Genomic DNA, 15517 nt, shown 5'->3' on the forward strand with positions numbered 1-15517 from the left:
TGTTAAAACAAACTGGTTTGAATTTGTCAGTGCAGAGTGACCTGCCTGGGGACCCATCCTTTCCAGTATCCCCCCCTCCAGCCTTCATGCTCTCCATGGGCCTTATAAGCAGTTAGTCTGTTTCTGTGTTTGAATAATTAATGAAAAAGTTAAATCCTAAAAGATTAAAATTAACCACTGTGAAGTGTTGTTAGAATTAAGTGTAAAATCAATGATTGTCCTTTTATAATTACAATTTGCTTCATTTTTTTTATGTGGTTTTAATGCATTCTGGTGTCTTGACGTGAATTTTGTGCCTTTCCAGATTAAAAGCTGTCCTTGTTACAGATCTGCAACCTCACAGGGTGTAATTCAGATTCACCTCCATATCAGTGCCTGCCAGCAAGGACCGTGTGAGTGGAGAGCTAAAGGAAGAGGGCAGAGAACACGGCTATTGCAGGCAGGGATGGAATGCAGCTGAGATGAGCAGACTGTAAGGGAAGCTGGTGTTAATTACCTTTATAGCCAAACTCACAACCTGATAAAAAATATCCCCCTTGAGTAAGAGATAACTTAGTTAATTTGCATGGGAGAGGTGTGATATGGACGGGCTTGTGCCTGTGAATCCTGTTCAGCCTCCAGAAATGTTGGCTTTGTCCAAACTTTCCTCTTTGCTTTGCAACAGCACAGGAATGAGTGACACTTGAATCCCCTCCATGTCCTGTTGGACAGATGCTTAATATGGGATGTGGTGATCTGGATGTGCTGCTGCTGATGCCCCTGAGGCCAAACTGATTTTCTGCACCCTCTTTGCTTGACGCGGATGGCCAAAGCCCCCCTTCTCCAGCCTCGCCAGCCCCTAGCGTAAGCGCACGGTGCCGAGCAGAAGCAGCTGCGCCTTTCTGGTTCCTTTCGACAATTTTCTCATTCTCCTTTCTCCGGGACCATTTTTTATTCCTCGGGAAGGAAAGGAGAACAATGCCAGAAGCGTGAATTCAAGCAAAAAGCCGGGGAGCGATGGTCTTTGAGCCCACCCGGCTGCGGCCGCTGCTTCCCCGGCCCCTTCTGCCGGGTCCCCCTCGCTGTCCCCCCACTTCCCTCCGCTGTCCCCCCCCCCCGGCTCTTTGTGCTTTTTCCTGCAGCCGGAGAGCCCCGGCCGCCGCCTCCATCCCCATGGAAACTCCGGGCCGCCGGGGGCCACCCGCCTGGGCGGAAAGGGCAGGCGGAGAGGGGACAAAGGGAGAGGGGGGAAAGTGGGCGGCCGGAAAGCCGGGCTGGGTCGGCCGAGAAGAAGGCAGAAGAGCGGGGAGAGAAACGTGGCAAAAGTTGGAGGCTGAAAGGGAAGGGATGGGGCCGGGGGCTTGGGGAGCGCTGGGGGCCCCCGCAGCGAAGCGGGGGGGCTCTGGGCACGCCCGGAGATGGGGAGGGGGCTGCGGAGGGAAGAAGGCAAAGCAGCGAGCTGGGGGAAGCACAGAGCCGGGGAGCCGCGGGCTGGGATGGTAAGTGATGGGTAAGGGCCTGGGTAAGCGATGGGCAGGGCTTGGGAAATCTTGGGGCTGCTTCGGAGCCCGGGGGGTGGCCCCGCCGTGCTCCCCGCCTCAGGGAGCTTGGGGGGGCACGGGGGAAGTCGGGCGGGTTGTCCCCGCGCCGTCCCGACGCAGCCAGCTCTCGGGGGAAACTGAGGCACGACCCTCGCTGCGCTGCAGGAGGATGGCGATGTGCTGCTGAAGGAGTCGTTTTGGGGGTAAAATTTTGTTTTGTTGAAGTAAAAATAGCGTGATGCTTAGACTGAGCGGTATTCTTCGGAACAGGGAGAGACTCCAGTGCCCTGCACCAGCTCTAAAATGGGCCCTGAGCATAGGCATGGGGCATGACTGGGTCCTCCTGGAGGCATCAATCTCCACCACAGCTGGAAGTTTTCTTGGTCTAGAGGTGCTAGTAGGATGTAGAGATTGCTGACTCCCTTTTTCTGTAAGGAATATGACAGAGGGACTGTTTTCTCCTTCTAGGTGCTTCAGAACAAAGTATTGTTACTGCAGACTGTGGGGCAGAGATTTCTCAGGAACGGCATCTTGCTGATGGAATTTGCATATGAAATGTATGCACGTGTCTATAATCGTGCATGTGTGTGTGGAAGATGGTATTTCTTGATGGGTAACGGTGGGATCACATCTTAACGTGCTTTCTAGCAGATTCTTTGAATGTTTCTGCAGGCACTTTGTCACGGCTCTGCTGGCCTCGGTACCTCGTAAAGATCTGTAGTGCAGGGTGAGGGATGCGAGGGTCAGAGCATCCTCCCACAGCACATGCTCAAGCAGCGTATTGCTGATATTGTTGCTCGTGGCGTAATATCAAGCTTTAGAAAGTCTTTTGAGGGAGGCAAAGGGGAGGATTTTATCCTTGCTGTTTGTGTTTCCAGTCCTGAGGTCTGGAAGTTCCCAGCTCCTCTGCTTGTAGGCTTGTGGTGCCACCAACTGTGCAGCACCAGGCCATGGGAGGAAACTTTTTGTTGCTTGACTTGATCTCCAGCTGCTAACATGGGGGAGCATCTCCAGCAGCTGTTGAGCTCTGAACAGGCTGCTTGCTGCTGTCTGGCTAGCTTCACTCCCAAGTGCAGTATTTGCTCCATTCCCAGTGTCCAAGAGAGAACTAAAATTCGCTTTTCACAGGTATGCCAAGCCAGTAGGGACAGGGTGCCAACCAGACCTCATTGTTGTAGGACAGCTGGTGGTGTGGGTGATCAGGCTCACTGAAACCTCCAGCCCCAGCTAACGTGGCAGCAGAGCAGAGCTGGGGTACCCCAGCTGCTACCAGGCTGGGGCCAAACGATTTGGGGGTGCAAAACAGAGGGCAGTGCTTCCCCTGCGCAGCCCCAGGCTGGGAGCACGCTCTGTCTTGGACACCCAGCCCATGATGTCCCTCCTTCCTGCAGACATTTTGGGGATCCCAGCTGAGGATGTACTGGGTAAAATCTGCTCATGCTGGGCATCTATGTTGCTCCAAGTTTCCCCTGGCTGCATGTCCAGGATCCCTGTTGAGGATGCTCTGTTGTGGGTGGTGACATGATGAGGGACACCCAGGTAATGCTCCCAGTTGCCTGCATCTGGTCTTGGCCATTTTGCTCTGCTCCATCTGAAAAATAGGCTCAAGGGGGACTGGAGAGCCACAGGTTTGAAGTAAATGCTCCATAGGAAAAGGGTATTGGATTTGGGGGTTCTGCTAGGATCTGCTTTTCCTATTACTACCTTGGTGGTTTTTAGTCTGTGTCTATGCTCAGTTTTTGCTGTGTGCCATCAGAGTCTCAGTGCCACAATGATTTTCACAATGGCAAATACAAGACTAGTCTGTAGGTATCTTTGCTTGGGCCCTCATTTGAGCCAGTCTCAATTTTACTTCTCCACTTTGGGGGTGGGACCCAGCCTGCTCCCCAGAAATATCTGCTCTTGTCTTCTGCTGCTCAGGTGCTTCATTTTGCCCTGGCGGTTATTGCTTCAGCATCCTGACAGGAGCCAGTCATGCCCTCTTGTTTCATCAGTCTTATCTGGGATGTGAAAATAACTCCTGCTGGGATTAACTCCTGCAAAATGCAAATCAAATGGTTGTACATATCCTGGTCATAAAAGATTACAGTCGAGCTGCCTTTAAAGAGCATCTGCTGTAATTTTACTGTAAGCTTGTGGAAAATCAGCTGCTTGCTGAGTTGTGGCCATGTCCACGAGTGTCAGTACAGCCACCAACACCAGCCTGTGGCACTGAAGGCAAAAGTTTCCATGTCTCATGATGAGATGTTTATTATCAGAGGGAGCAAATGCAGGTGTCAGTGATGGATGCCTTTTAAGTGGTCCCAGACACAGTCCTGCTCAGAAAGACACTGGGGGGGGTTGAAGACATGGTGGTCATGGTGGTGGTCAAATCAAGCACCAGGTGCCTGGCTGCATTTTGGGCATGCTGCGGTATTGCTGACATGGCTGGCAAAAAAAAAAAAAGGAGGGGGGACAGGAAAATAAAGAGGGGACTTACAAGTCTAGAAAAAAGAAAATATGAGCAAACTGTAAGGGTTTAGAGAAAACCCTTTCCCACTGCAGACACATGGGTTAACGGTCTTCATGGCCTGCAAGCGCATGGCTTCAAAAGCTTTACCCTCACCGTGGTGTTGCTGGCTCTTGGGTGACTCTCGGAGGTTTTGCCAGGTAATGGGATGGTTGTGTGTGCCATAAAACCTTTAGCCACGGATACCAGAAAACAGTCCCGAGTGTGAACTGGATTTTCTATGCTGTTTACTTAGGCGTGCAAGGAGATTTTTGAATCTCCCAGCACTGACACTGCTGCCCTGAAGCACTTTGATGGAAGGTGCTGCGCAGGTGAGACATGCTTCAGTGGCCATCTTACTGCTTGAGTCTTTGTCTTCCAAAAGGCTTTTCCCAGCTGTTTATAAGGTGGTAAATTATCTTGGTTCACCCTGGGCCCTTGCATCCTTGCCTGTGGCTCCTGTTCTTCCCATCTACAGCAAATTGATGCTAGAAGGCAACTAGGGATGAGCTGGGGGCTGAGTTGTGCTTTTCTTGGACCCCCTGCAGCTTTTGCACTCCCATAACCCTTACGTGCTGGGAACATGTTATGAACACCTCATAGCATTATAACCGGCATGATAAACATCTTCATCTCTGTATCTAAATGGGAGTATTGCTCTGGTCTCAAAACATGCTGCTCAGCAAACTGAATTTCATTGTCATCTCCCACAGAAAGGGAGATTGGCATCCCCCGGCACCAAAAAAAACCTGCCAGCCTCTGGGCTGCTTGCTCCAGTCTCTTCTTTCCAAGTTTGTTGCGTGTGGAGGTAACGGAGGGACAGGCAGCACCTTGGCAAAGACTGGCCAGACTGGTGAAGGTGCAGGGATGCTGGAAAGTGACCTTGAGAGCTGGGGGGCTTTTGAACCTCATTCATCCTCCAATTTGGGTGACGTAGCCTCCCAAAATTGTATTAAAAGAGTTGGTTGGTGTCCTCTCCTCCCATGAAGAACACACACAGTGCAGCCACAGGCTGTGTGAGATTTGTTTCCTCTTTTCTGCTTTATATCAGCACGTTATTACTTTGCTGAAGATTTATTATATGGTATTTTTTAAGCTCTGCCTTTATTCACCCTGCAGATTGGTGTTTTCCCGACTTAATGCTTTCTCAAGGTACACGTGGGGTTACAGCACTACACTGGCACTGTAGTTGGTTCACAGAGTAATTTATTTCAAGGATTATTGATTTACTGGGTATCTCTTGCAGCAGGTGGGGTTTTGTCTGGTAGAGGTTAAACCCCTGTCTTCCTTCCCACCGCTTGGAGCAAGATTTCGGTTTCTTCCCAGGAAAATCAGAGCAAAGAGGGAAAAATGGTGGTTCTATTTTCCCACCTGTCCCACCAACATTTTGCAGTGTTGCCCTCCAGAGCCTCAGTTGCCCTTTTGCCAACTGAAAAATACTCATCAAGGCAACTGAAAGCCCTCTCAAGGCCCCAGAACGTCAGTAATGGGAAAAACAAATGATTTGGTTTCGCCTGGGATGCGCTGGGGTTGTTAGTGCTGTGCCTCTTTTCTGTAGCACCGCATGACTTCATGGCCCAATTTTTCCCTAATTAAGAGTGTGTTTGAGAGTAAATGATACTCTAGAAATCATGCAGTTTAGAAATTCAGAATGTGGGTTGTCACAGCAAGGAATTGTGTGCACTGTTTGATCAATTGTGTAGTAACTCAGAGGATGTAAAAGGATGTAAAAGAATGTTTCCTCTTGTTTTGTCACCTTCTAAAATTTTTCCAGCGGAAGATACATTTAGAGAAAAATTAAAACCTTGATTGACAGCTTGCTTAAAATACGATGGCTGCTTTTTCTTTTACTTCTCTGCTTAAACCACAGGTTTCTCCATTTTTCATCATGACAAACGGAGCTTTCTTCATTACTGTCAGCATTCAGTGCCGTAAGCTAAATCCTGTTTCATCTTTATCTCTTGGCTTCTGCGATGAGGATGCTGTGATGATGCGCTGGGAGATGCAGCAATTAACTCTACTCCAGGATTTAGCTCTGCCCTCGGTTGAGCGAGAGATGCTGCGGAAAGGTTGCCATAGATGCAGATACAATCCTACATCCAGGTTTTTGCTGCATCCCTGCTGCTGAGGGAGATATGGATCATACCCAGAATTATTGCCCGTCCCTGTGAAAGGAGGGGATGCTGAGAGATGTCGATTTGCAAGGGAGATGGATCTGGGCACCGGGTTTTCGTGCCACCTCAGTGCCGTGCAGCAGGAGCAGGGTGTTAAGACCCCCACAGTGATGCAGGGGGTGCGGGATTTTTCAGTTCTGGTGCCGAGACTGTGCTCATGGTGAGGTCTCTGTGGCGCAATGGACGAGCGCGCTGGACTTCTAATCCAGAGGTTCCGGGTTCGAGTCCCGGCAGAGATGATCTCCAGGCAGGTGTCTCTTTTATTTTATGCATGTTCCTCCATAGATACCAATCCATCACATTTATAACACCCCAGAAGGCTTGAGAGGGGAGATAATGACTTTTCACGGCACCGTCTCTACTGCTGATGCTCATAACGGTTGTGTATCACAGAATCACAGAATGGTAGGGATTGGAAGGGACCTTGAAAGATCATCTAGTCCAATCCCCCTGCCAGGGCAGGAACACCTAGATCAGGTCACACAGGAACTCGTCCTATCATTGGATGTCGCCAAGCAGAGCCTGGCTCCATCCTCCTGACATTCCCCCTTTACATTTTTGTAAATATTAATAAGGTCACCCCTTGGTCTCCTCTTCTGCAAGCCAAAGAGACCCAGCTCCCTCAGCCTTTCCTTGTAAGGAAGATGCTCCACTCCCTTAATCATCCTCGGGGCTCTGTGCTGGACCCTCTCAAGCAGTTCCCTGTCCTTCTGGAACTGAGGGGCCCAGAACTGAATGCAATATTCCAGATGCGGTCTCACCAGGGCAGAGTAGAGGGGGAGGAGAACCTCTCTCGACCTACTAACCACCCCCCTTCTGATACACCCCAGGATGCCATCGGCCTTCTTGGCCACAAGGGCACAGTGCTGGCTCGTGGTCATCTCGCTGTCCACCAGGACCCCCAGGTCCCTCTCCCCTTCACTGCTTTCCAGCAGGGCAGTCCCCAACTTATCCTGATGTTTGGGGTTGCTCTTGCCCAGATGCAGGACTCTGCACTTGTCCTCGTTATATTTCATTAAGTTTCTCCCCGCCCAACTCTCCAACCTGTTGAGGTCCCGCTGAACGGCAGCACAGCCTTCCGGCATGTCAGCCGCTCCTCCCAGTTTAGTGTAATCAGCAAACTTGCTGACAGCACACTCCATTTCCTCATCCAAGTCATCAATGAATATATTGAACAACACTCATCCCAGTACCAACCCTTGAGGGACTCCACTAGATACAGGACTCCAGCTCGACTCCGTCCCATTGACCACAACTGTGAGAAAAATAATTTTCTTCAGACAGGATCTTCTGTGAAGCTATTTTATTCGCGATTGCAATGGCGGGCGTCCTGTCAATCAGGAGCACATTTTAGTAAACAAATCATAACCTTTTATTCCCTATTACCCGATGCCTGATCACCTCCCCTGTTTCCTCATTGGCTGAGTACTACAGGTTCACAAGCTACTTGATGCTCCTCTATACCATATATGTACAATTTTTCTTTTTTTCAACCCTTTAATTTCTCCTTTCTTATGTTTTGAGAACTTGTGATCTTTGTTTTACTGTTCTCACACTGCTCATCCTGTTTTCCTCAAGCTTCTACCTTATTTTGGAACAGTGAGGCCTTCTACTGTCTACTTATCTACTTAGCATTTCTCCTTATTATGATGACACAACTACCTTGGAATATAGAAAATTAGTTCTCTACTGCAAAAACACAACTTTGTTTCTCATACAACCCTCTGGCTTCTTCCCTTCAGCCAATTCACAGCCCACCTCACTACTCCTCCTGCTTATTCCCCATGCTAGGTGCATTGGTGTACAGGCACCCCCCATTTAAGGTGTGTTTCTTGCACCATATTCCCCTTCCCTCATTCCTTTTGGTAGTTCCTGAATGCCTTGATGTTTTAACCCCATTTGTTTCCCCCCAGACTGCTCATGGGTCCTATCTTTGTTGCCTTATTAAGAAAACTACTGTGCTTTCCAGTAGAAATCAGGTGGTCAGGAAGTGGTTTAGAGCCTCGTGTTGAGATTTCCTTTGATAGATATGGTCATTTGTTTCAAATGTAGGGCAACAAAAATGTAGGTCTGTATTCTGAGTTCCCACCTCATAGAAATCCTTTGAAAGAGCTCTTGACTTTCATATTCTTACGCAGAAGATTTGTGTTTACTGGCAACCACCTCTATAGCCCCATGGAAGTTTATCATCCTATGTAGCAAACTGACTTCTTCTTTCACAGGTGTTCTAAGCTGTGGGTATATAACCTCCTGTGTGACCTCATTGCTATAAGCAGTGAGAAAGAAAACAGGGAGCTGCATGCGGTTATAGCTGGGCTTTGTAGTTGCCTGGGTTTCAACGGGAGCTGCTAGAGGACTTTTCCAGGCTACCGCAGCAGTTGTTTGTGGTGGCAAAGTGCTGAAGGTTGAAGGAGGGACCATAGAATGGTTGGGTTAGAAGGGACCTCTACAGATCACCTAGTTCCAGCCCCCAGCCACTGACCCGAAAGCTTCATGTGCTCTTCAGAGAGCGGTTCCCACGGGGCTGTCGAAGGTGTCAGATCCTATCTGTGGGGGTGGCAGGGAAAGGTCCTTCTGACTTTTTTCCTTCCTTCCAAGTTTACAGATTCCTCATAGCAAGTCAGCTGGTGCCAAAAATCAGAATTAGCTTTTCTTTTGTTGTCTGTCCTTCTGTGCTGGCACTGTCTGTCCTCTGCAGGGCTCTGGGAGGTGCCGAGGGGCTCCCTGCATCACACCTTATCTCATGGCTTCATTAGTGAAGATGAGCTTCAAGTTCAGGGGTTGTGTTGGTGCTTTTGGTTGTGTGTTGAGTCTGTGTCCCAAAGCCAATGGTGCTCAAATGATAAAATCAGGTCCAGGCAAAGACTGCAGGGCTAGCTTGGTCTGCATCTTGCTCTTGCATGTTTTGGGGCAGCTGTGCTGAAATGTGGCTTCCACAAGAAGCTGAGTGGTACATGGGTCCCAAAACTGTCCCATGCCTCTCACAACCCATTCAACATGATCCATCCAAGGGGCAAGCAGCAGAAACCTGCCTGTTTCTTTCCCATTGGTGTCTGATCTCCAGCACACAGAAAGGTCCAAAGAAATTGCAAATACAACCTCAGAAGAGCTTGAGAATCCTGCCACTGGGTCGGGAATGGACTCCAAGACACTGGGGAAGGAGGTAAGCAAAAAGCCTTATATGAAGAGGATCCATTGCAACTTGTTTTCTCTGGGGGGAAAAGAAAGAAAGAAACAGGCAAACAAACAAACAAAAAACAACAACAATAATAATAAAAAAAAAAAAACAGCAAATGCCGACAGTCACTCAGGAGGACTGGAGTCTCCCTAAGGAGCAGAGGAGGCATCTCAGAGGGGTTGCATGAAGCAAGGGCCGGATGGGGCTGTGGTTTCAAGGGACAGAGTGAGCCCTGAATCTGCTATTAAGTGAGATGTGGAGGAAAAAAAAGTGTCATTCAGGACTGGACATTATAGCAACACAAAGGCTTCTGGTTGGTGCGGTTGTTTCTTTGCATAATAGTAATAAAACCAAACACTATTTCCTTCCTTTTTTCTCAGAAAAGCATCTCCACGCAGGGGACATCACCGTTGCCCTCTGTGTGGGGAAGTCACCGAGCCCTGGACCCCCAGTCTGGGATGGCAGGGAGCAGAGCCCTGCTCCTCCTGGGTGAGTGCAACCACAGGGGCTGGGGGCTGCTGGCATGGACGTGTGTCCCCAAAAAGCCACAGGGACCCAGTGAGCATCAGCGAGGGCAAAGGTGACTCCATCTCCAGCACAGGTTCTGCTGAGTGCCCCTCACATCCCTTTGGGGCATGTCTGGAGGGGGTTTCACTCTGCCTGGGGAAGGGGAGATGTTTGTTTATCCTGCCAGGTGGGGGAGATTTGGATGGAGCAGTGGTTGCCCCTGTCACAACATAGGCTTAGGGCTTCCTCTTTGGGGTGGCCTTGTTGCTGGGGAAGAGGGAAATGAGGGTCCAGCAAGGCTGGTGGGCATGAGCATGGTGAGGCTGGGGATACCATGCCATGGAGTGGTGTGGAGGTGCTGGTGGGTGTCTCGGCGACCTGGCAGGTCTTGCCAAGACTTTTCTTTTAGCATGGCTTACGTCCAACGGCAGGCTTGCTCCTCTCTGTACAGGGGTGCTGCAGAATGCCTGGCAGGTGCTTCCCAGTGGTGCTCATCCCTTCTTCTTTTCCTCCTTGCAGCTCAAGTCCTCGGCATTGCTGGTGAGTCTCTTTGCTGGCAGGTTTCTGGTGAGAGCCCATGGGGCCCTGGGAAGTTCTTGCTGAGCAAGGTGGCAGGGACGTCCCCTCACGTGGCAGCAGGGCACGGCATGGCTCTGCTGTGCCTCTGGATGCTGCCTGTCTTGAGGGGCCCCAAGCAGCACCAGCCACCAGCCCAGCTGCCCCTCTGAAAGACAAGACAGCCCCCCAAAATCCCACCAACACCCTAGAAACCCTAGTCAGCAGCAGGGTCCCGCCTTCTTCCCCCATCCCAACCTCCGTGCTCAGGGCTGGGGGCTCCCCACCGCACACACCGGTGCTCTGATCTCTGTCCTGCCCTCATGTCCCCTCCTGCCTGGACCTTCACAGCCACAGAGATGGCTCTGCTAACCATGGACCCCCCCTGGAGCACGATATTCCGAGGAGAGAGTGTCACCCTGCGGTGCCGGGGCTCCCACCCCCATGGTCAGCAGCCCACAACCTGGTACCACAACGACAAGATCCTGGCACGCACGGACACTGACACGTACAGGATCACGAACGCCAGGCAGAAACAGACGGGCAGATACAAGTGCCAGAGCCCCGGCTCTGTGTCCAGCAACCCCATTACCTTGATTGTCTCCTACGGTGAGTGACATGACCTGGGATGAGCCCTGCTCTCCCATGCCCCACAGTTTCGCTCGGGACCTGCTCATCCTGCTCTGGGACAAATGCAGCTCCTGCAAGCATAAGGAAGGCAATGCTGTTGGTGTTGGGGCACAGCGAGCTGCGGTTTGGGGACTTTTTGCCTCCCTATCTCTGCATAATGCATCTCTTTTATAGAATCATAGAGTGAGTTGGGATGGCAGGTTGCCCCCAGCCCCATCCAGCCTGGCCTTGGGCGCCCCCAGGGATGGGGCACCCACAGCCCCTCCAGGCAGCCTGTGCCAGGGCCTCGCCACCCTCCTGGGGAAGGATTTCTTCCTTATACCTGACCCAAACCTGCCCTCTTCTGCTTCAAGCTGTTACCCCGATCCCCCCACTGCACTCCCTGTCAAAGAGTCTCTCTCCAGCTTTCCTGTAGCCCCCTTTAGGGACTGGCAGGCCGCTCTGAGGTCTCCCCGGAGCCTTCTCTTCTCCAGGCTCAACAGCCCCAGCTCCCTCAGACTGCCTCCACAGCAAAGGTGTCCCAGCCCTTTGGCCATCCCTGTGGCCTCCTCTGGACTGGCCCTAATAGCTCCATATCCTTCTGGTGCTGGGGCCCCAGAGCTGAGCACACGGCTCCAGGTGGGGTCTCAGGAGAGCAGAGCAAAGGGCACAGTCCCCTCCCTGCCCTGCTGCCCATGCTGCTTTTCGTTCAGCCCAGCATAGGGTTGGCTTTCTGGGCTGCAAGTGCACATTGCTGGCTTATGTCAAGTGTTTCATCCACCAGTACCCCAAGTCCTCTTTTGCAGGGCTGCTCTCAATGCATTCATCACCTGGTCCATGCTGATGTTTGGGACTACCCCAGTCCAGGTGCAGGACCTTCAGCAACTGCTCTCAGGGTCTCTTGCAGATTGGCTGATCCTCCAGGTCCCGTCTCATGTGGTGTTCGAGGGCGAGCCGCTGTGCATGCAGTGCCGGGGATGGGACACAGGGAGCATGACTTCGGTGCAGTATTTCAGAGATGGAGCAGACATCACCACCCGCTACGCCTCGGACAAGCAGCTCTGCATCCCCCAGGCCAAGACCCACCAGAGCGGCAGGTATCGCTGCACGGGACAGATGAACTCCTTCTTGTCAGTAATAAAAAGGGAATCTCAAGAGTTACATGTTTTTATCAAAGGTAAGAAATTCCTGTGAGTTTTTGGGCCTTCCATCTTCCCAGGGTCCCATCTGCTGGGAGCTGCAGTACAGAGGGTGGGGGGCTCTGTATGATGGCTGAGCTAGGTCCATGCTACCAGTGCAGGAATTAACTCGAACCCCGTGCCCACAACCACAGAGACCTGGCCAGTTACATCCAACCCTGTCTCTGGGATGCTCCCTGCACCCGTATTGGGGTCTTGGTCCTGTGCAGCCTTGTTCTGGTGGGGTGGGATGACTGTCCCTTCCCTCTGGCATCCTGAGCAGTGATGCAGCCCCAGAAGCTCCCTCCAAGGAGATGCCCCCTGACAACTCCCAGGGGGGTTGTATATACCTTACAATTCAAAAGAAAGAACAAAAACCCTATTTCCTTTCCCCAGAGCTCTTCTCCTCCCCAGTGCTGAGCGTGGCCAGCACAGCGGAGACCCTTGAGGGAAGCCCCCTCAACCTGAGCTGTGTCACGCACCTCAGCCCCCACAGCCCCCACACCATCCTCTGGTACCTCTTCTACCGAAACAGCACGGTCCTTCAAGGCCCCGAGACCTCCTCCAAGTACCAGGTGCCGACGGTGGGGCTGGCGGACACGGGCTCCTACTTCTGTGAGGTGCAGGCAGACAACTCCAGCATACGGAAGCAGAGTGCCCAGGTCCCCATTGCTGTCAGAAGTGAGTGTTTGGGGTGCTGGGGACTGGTGAGGGTGCAGGCAGGGAAGGGCGGCCCCTGAGGGGGTCCCAGAGACGTGTGGAGTCTGTGGAGTTTGGCTTAAAGTCATGCCGCTTTACAAAACCCCAGACTTCTCATGCCTGCAACTACACGCTCACCTGTCCAGTGGTCCTGCTGCCGGCACAGAGGCAAGGGATACCAGGTCCCATCCCCCATGTTGCTGTGGTTTCGGGGTTTTGTTTTCAGTGTGTTTCAGTTTCACTTTGGGGTATGACTTCTGTTCTCTCTAATGCTGTGTCTCCATCCTGTCTCATCTCTCTGGACCCTGGGACTTTCTCACTTCATGGCGTGTTAAGGGCTCAGTCCTGTCATTTCCCTTGCTATCGCCTCTCCCTGGCATAAGTCTCCCTTTCAGTGTGGAGGCAGCCTGTCCTGCTTCAGGCCATCCACTGGGTTGGGCCATCAACTGCTCCCCCCCGCAATATCCTGTAAAACCTCAGTTAGAGGGGCTGGGATTTTGCTGTCCCACTGTCTTTGGTTCTTTCAATACCTGCTTCCCTAGCAGCGCTTCTTCCTTCTGCTTCCTGCCACCCAACATTCCCAGTCATTTGCTGTTTGGAAAAAAAAGCCCAGTTTCATTGGGAATGTCTATACTGGAAACCAGTACGTTTCCTCTCCCCCCCCATCTCACAGGAGTCCCCATCTCAGGGGTGTCCCTGGATGTGCAACCCCATGAGGGGCAGGTGATGGAGGGGCAGCGCCTGGTGCTGAGCTGCTCAGTGGCTGCAGGCACAGGGTCTATCTCCTTTTCCTGGCACCGAGAGGGCTCTGCAGAGGTTTTGGGAAAGGGCACCCGTTATGAGATCCTGTCAGCCCAGCAAAACGACGATGGGCAGTATTACTGTATGGCCTCCAACGGGGACGTCCCAGCCCAGAGCCCGCGGCTGCAGGTCACGGTTGTGGGTGAGTGGCATTGCATGGGCTGAGCGGGGCTGTGCTCACATGGATGTCTGCACGGGGCATTGGCACCACAGGGCTGGCATCGAGGGGACATTGCTGAGAGGGGGAGACCCAGGACTGCTCCCCAAAGGGCACCATGAAAGGGGATGGCTACAGAAACAGGGATTTTGAGGGGCCTCCTACAGTAGGTTGGGCACTAAAGCTGATGGAAGAGCATTTGTAGAACATTTTAGGGCCCGTAGCCATACACCATCTCCTGTCATGGTCAGAGCTGGTGTTAATGGCTGGAGAAGGCTTCAACCTGAGCTTTTCCACGCAGGTTGGCACCACCTTCACGTGGCTGCACAATAGCCAGGAGCTGGATGTAGGTTCGGGGATGGTCCATCATCCATAACCTACACCCATTGCTCTGCTCTCACACCTCCACCTTCATCCTACCTTGTAGTGCCACAGCTAGGACCCCCATTGTCTTGGCAAAGCTGGACCTGGTAGTAGCAGCTGGAAAGAGGCTGAATCTGAGCTGCAGGGTGCAGGCAGGCACTGCCTCAGTGTCCTTCACATGGCTGCACAAGGGGCAGGAGCAGAGCTGGTCCCAGCCCCACCTGTAAGGCCAGTCCTATACACTGAGGCCAAGGAGCTGGGCTGTGCAGAACATTAACAGCACATGGCCAGCAACTGGCTCAGCCCCCAGAGAGTCTTCCAGCCATGTGCTGGTCCTCTCTGTATGAAAAGGAAGATGGTCTAATTGACTTCTAGCAGTGCTGATGTCACCTAATGGCTTTTCTCTGTTCCCAAGTCCTTGCATTGGGCACACAGGACTGGCTGAGCTCCAGATTCAGATATCTCTGTGCACCGCGCCCATATGAGTGTATTTGTGGTGCTGGTGTTGGAGCTGAGGGCTTAGTACTGTAGCATGGATAACAGAGGCTCCCTGTTTTCGGCTGGGTAATTCCCTGAAGTCCATGAGTTCCAGCATCAGGCCCATGTGGTGTTTCCAAGTTTACCTGAGTCCTCAGGGTGTGTTTGTTTCCCAGGTGTCTCTTCACTCTTCTACTGCCATATCAGAGCACCACTGCTGCTAGCAGCCTTGGGGTCCCTGCTGTCCGGGCTGGTTGCTGTCCATGTCCTCACTGCAGGGAGCAAAGACCCTAAAGGAGTGAAGCAGTGAGTGGGACTCCCCAAGAGACCATCTGCACATGAATCAGACGCACACCAGGAAAGAATGCTTGTGGGGCAACTCAGACCCACTGCTGCCCCCGCAAGGGCACCATGGAAATCAGCCAAATGAGTGTCCCCATGTCCCTTCCCCGGCCTGCACTGTCCCTCAACATATATTGACAGAGATGCTTCTGGTTTCCTGCATGTGCTGCCCAATAAAGCACTTCTGAGTCTGAAGATTTATGCTTGCCTTTGTGACTGCTAGTGGAGCACGCCCTGTGTGCACACGTGTATATGCATGTGTGCAATTGCTGCTCACACACATCATATCACCATGGTACGTTTGCTCAAAGACATGCTCTCTGCTTTTTGTACAGAGGGGAGTGGGGCAGGTGGCGGGGGAGAACTGAACTCACTCTGGGAGCCCTTATGCAACTCCTCACACAACAAGACTGTGCCTTCTCTCTTTCCAAACAACCCTAAATGTAACACTAACCGGAACACTGAGCCG

The 15517-nt window shown here is 52.0% G+C and overlaps 1 protein-coding gene and 1 non-coding gene across 7 annotated transcripts; both read left to right on the plus strand.

The window, feature by feature from the left end:
• The first annotated feature begins 1393 nt into the window (after positions 1-1393).
• On the plus strand, positions 1394-15243 carry LOC121060763 (Fc receptor-like protein 3). 6 transcript variants are annotated; one of them, XM_040538853.1, is made up of 9 exons: positions 1395-1478; positions 9247-9345; positions 9741-9849; positions 10387-10407; positions 10774-11031; positions 11939-12208; positions 12606-12890; positions 13582-13851; positions 14883-15243. In XM_040538853.1, the coding sequence occupies exons 1-9, from the start codon at positions 1398-1400 to the stop codon at positions 15014-15016; spliced, it is 1527 nt and encodes a 508-aa protein (XP_040394787.1). In that variant the 5' UTR covers positions 1395-1397; the 3' UTR covers positions 15017-15243. The 6 variants fall into 6 exon arrangements, with proteins under 6 accessions (XP_040394790.1, XP_040394787.1, XP_040394789.1 ...); XM_040538856.1 differs by lacking the exon at positions 10774-11031 and having other exon boundaries at positions 1394-1478; XM_040538852.1 differs by lacking the exon at positions 1395-1478 and having other exon boundaries at positions 7721-9345; positions 9741-10407.
• TRNAR-UCU lies at positions 6348-6421 on the plus strand. The gene has a single exon. It is a non-coding gene; the product is annotated as a tRNA-Arg (tRNA).
• Positions 15244-15517: the final 274 nt, after the last annotated feature.

This window comes from Cygnus olor, chromosome 28 (genome assembly GCF_009769625.2).
Source record: "Cygnus olor isolate bCygOlo1 chromosome 28, bCygOlo1.pri.v2, whole genome shotgun sequence".
In the NCBI taxonomy this organism is placed as follows: Eukaryota; Metazoa; Chordata; class Aves; order Anseriformes; family Anatidae; genus Cygnus; species Cygnus olor.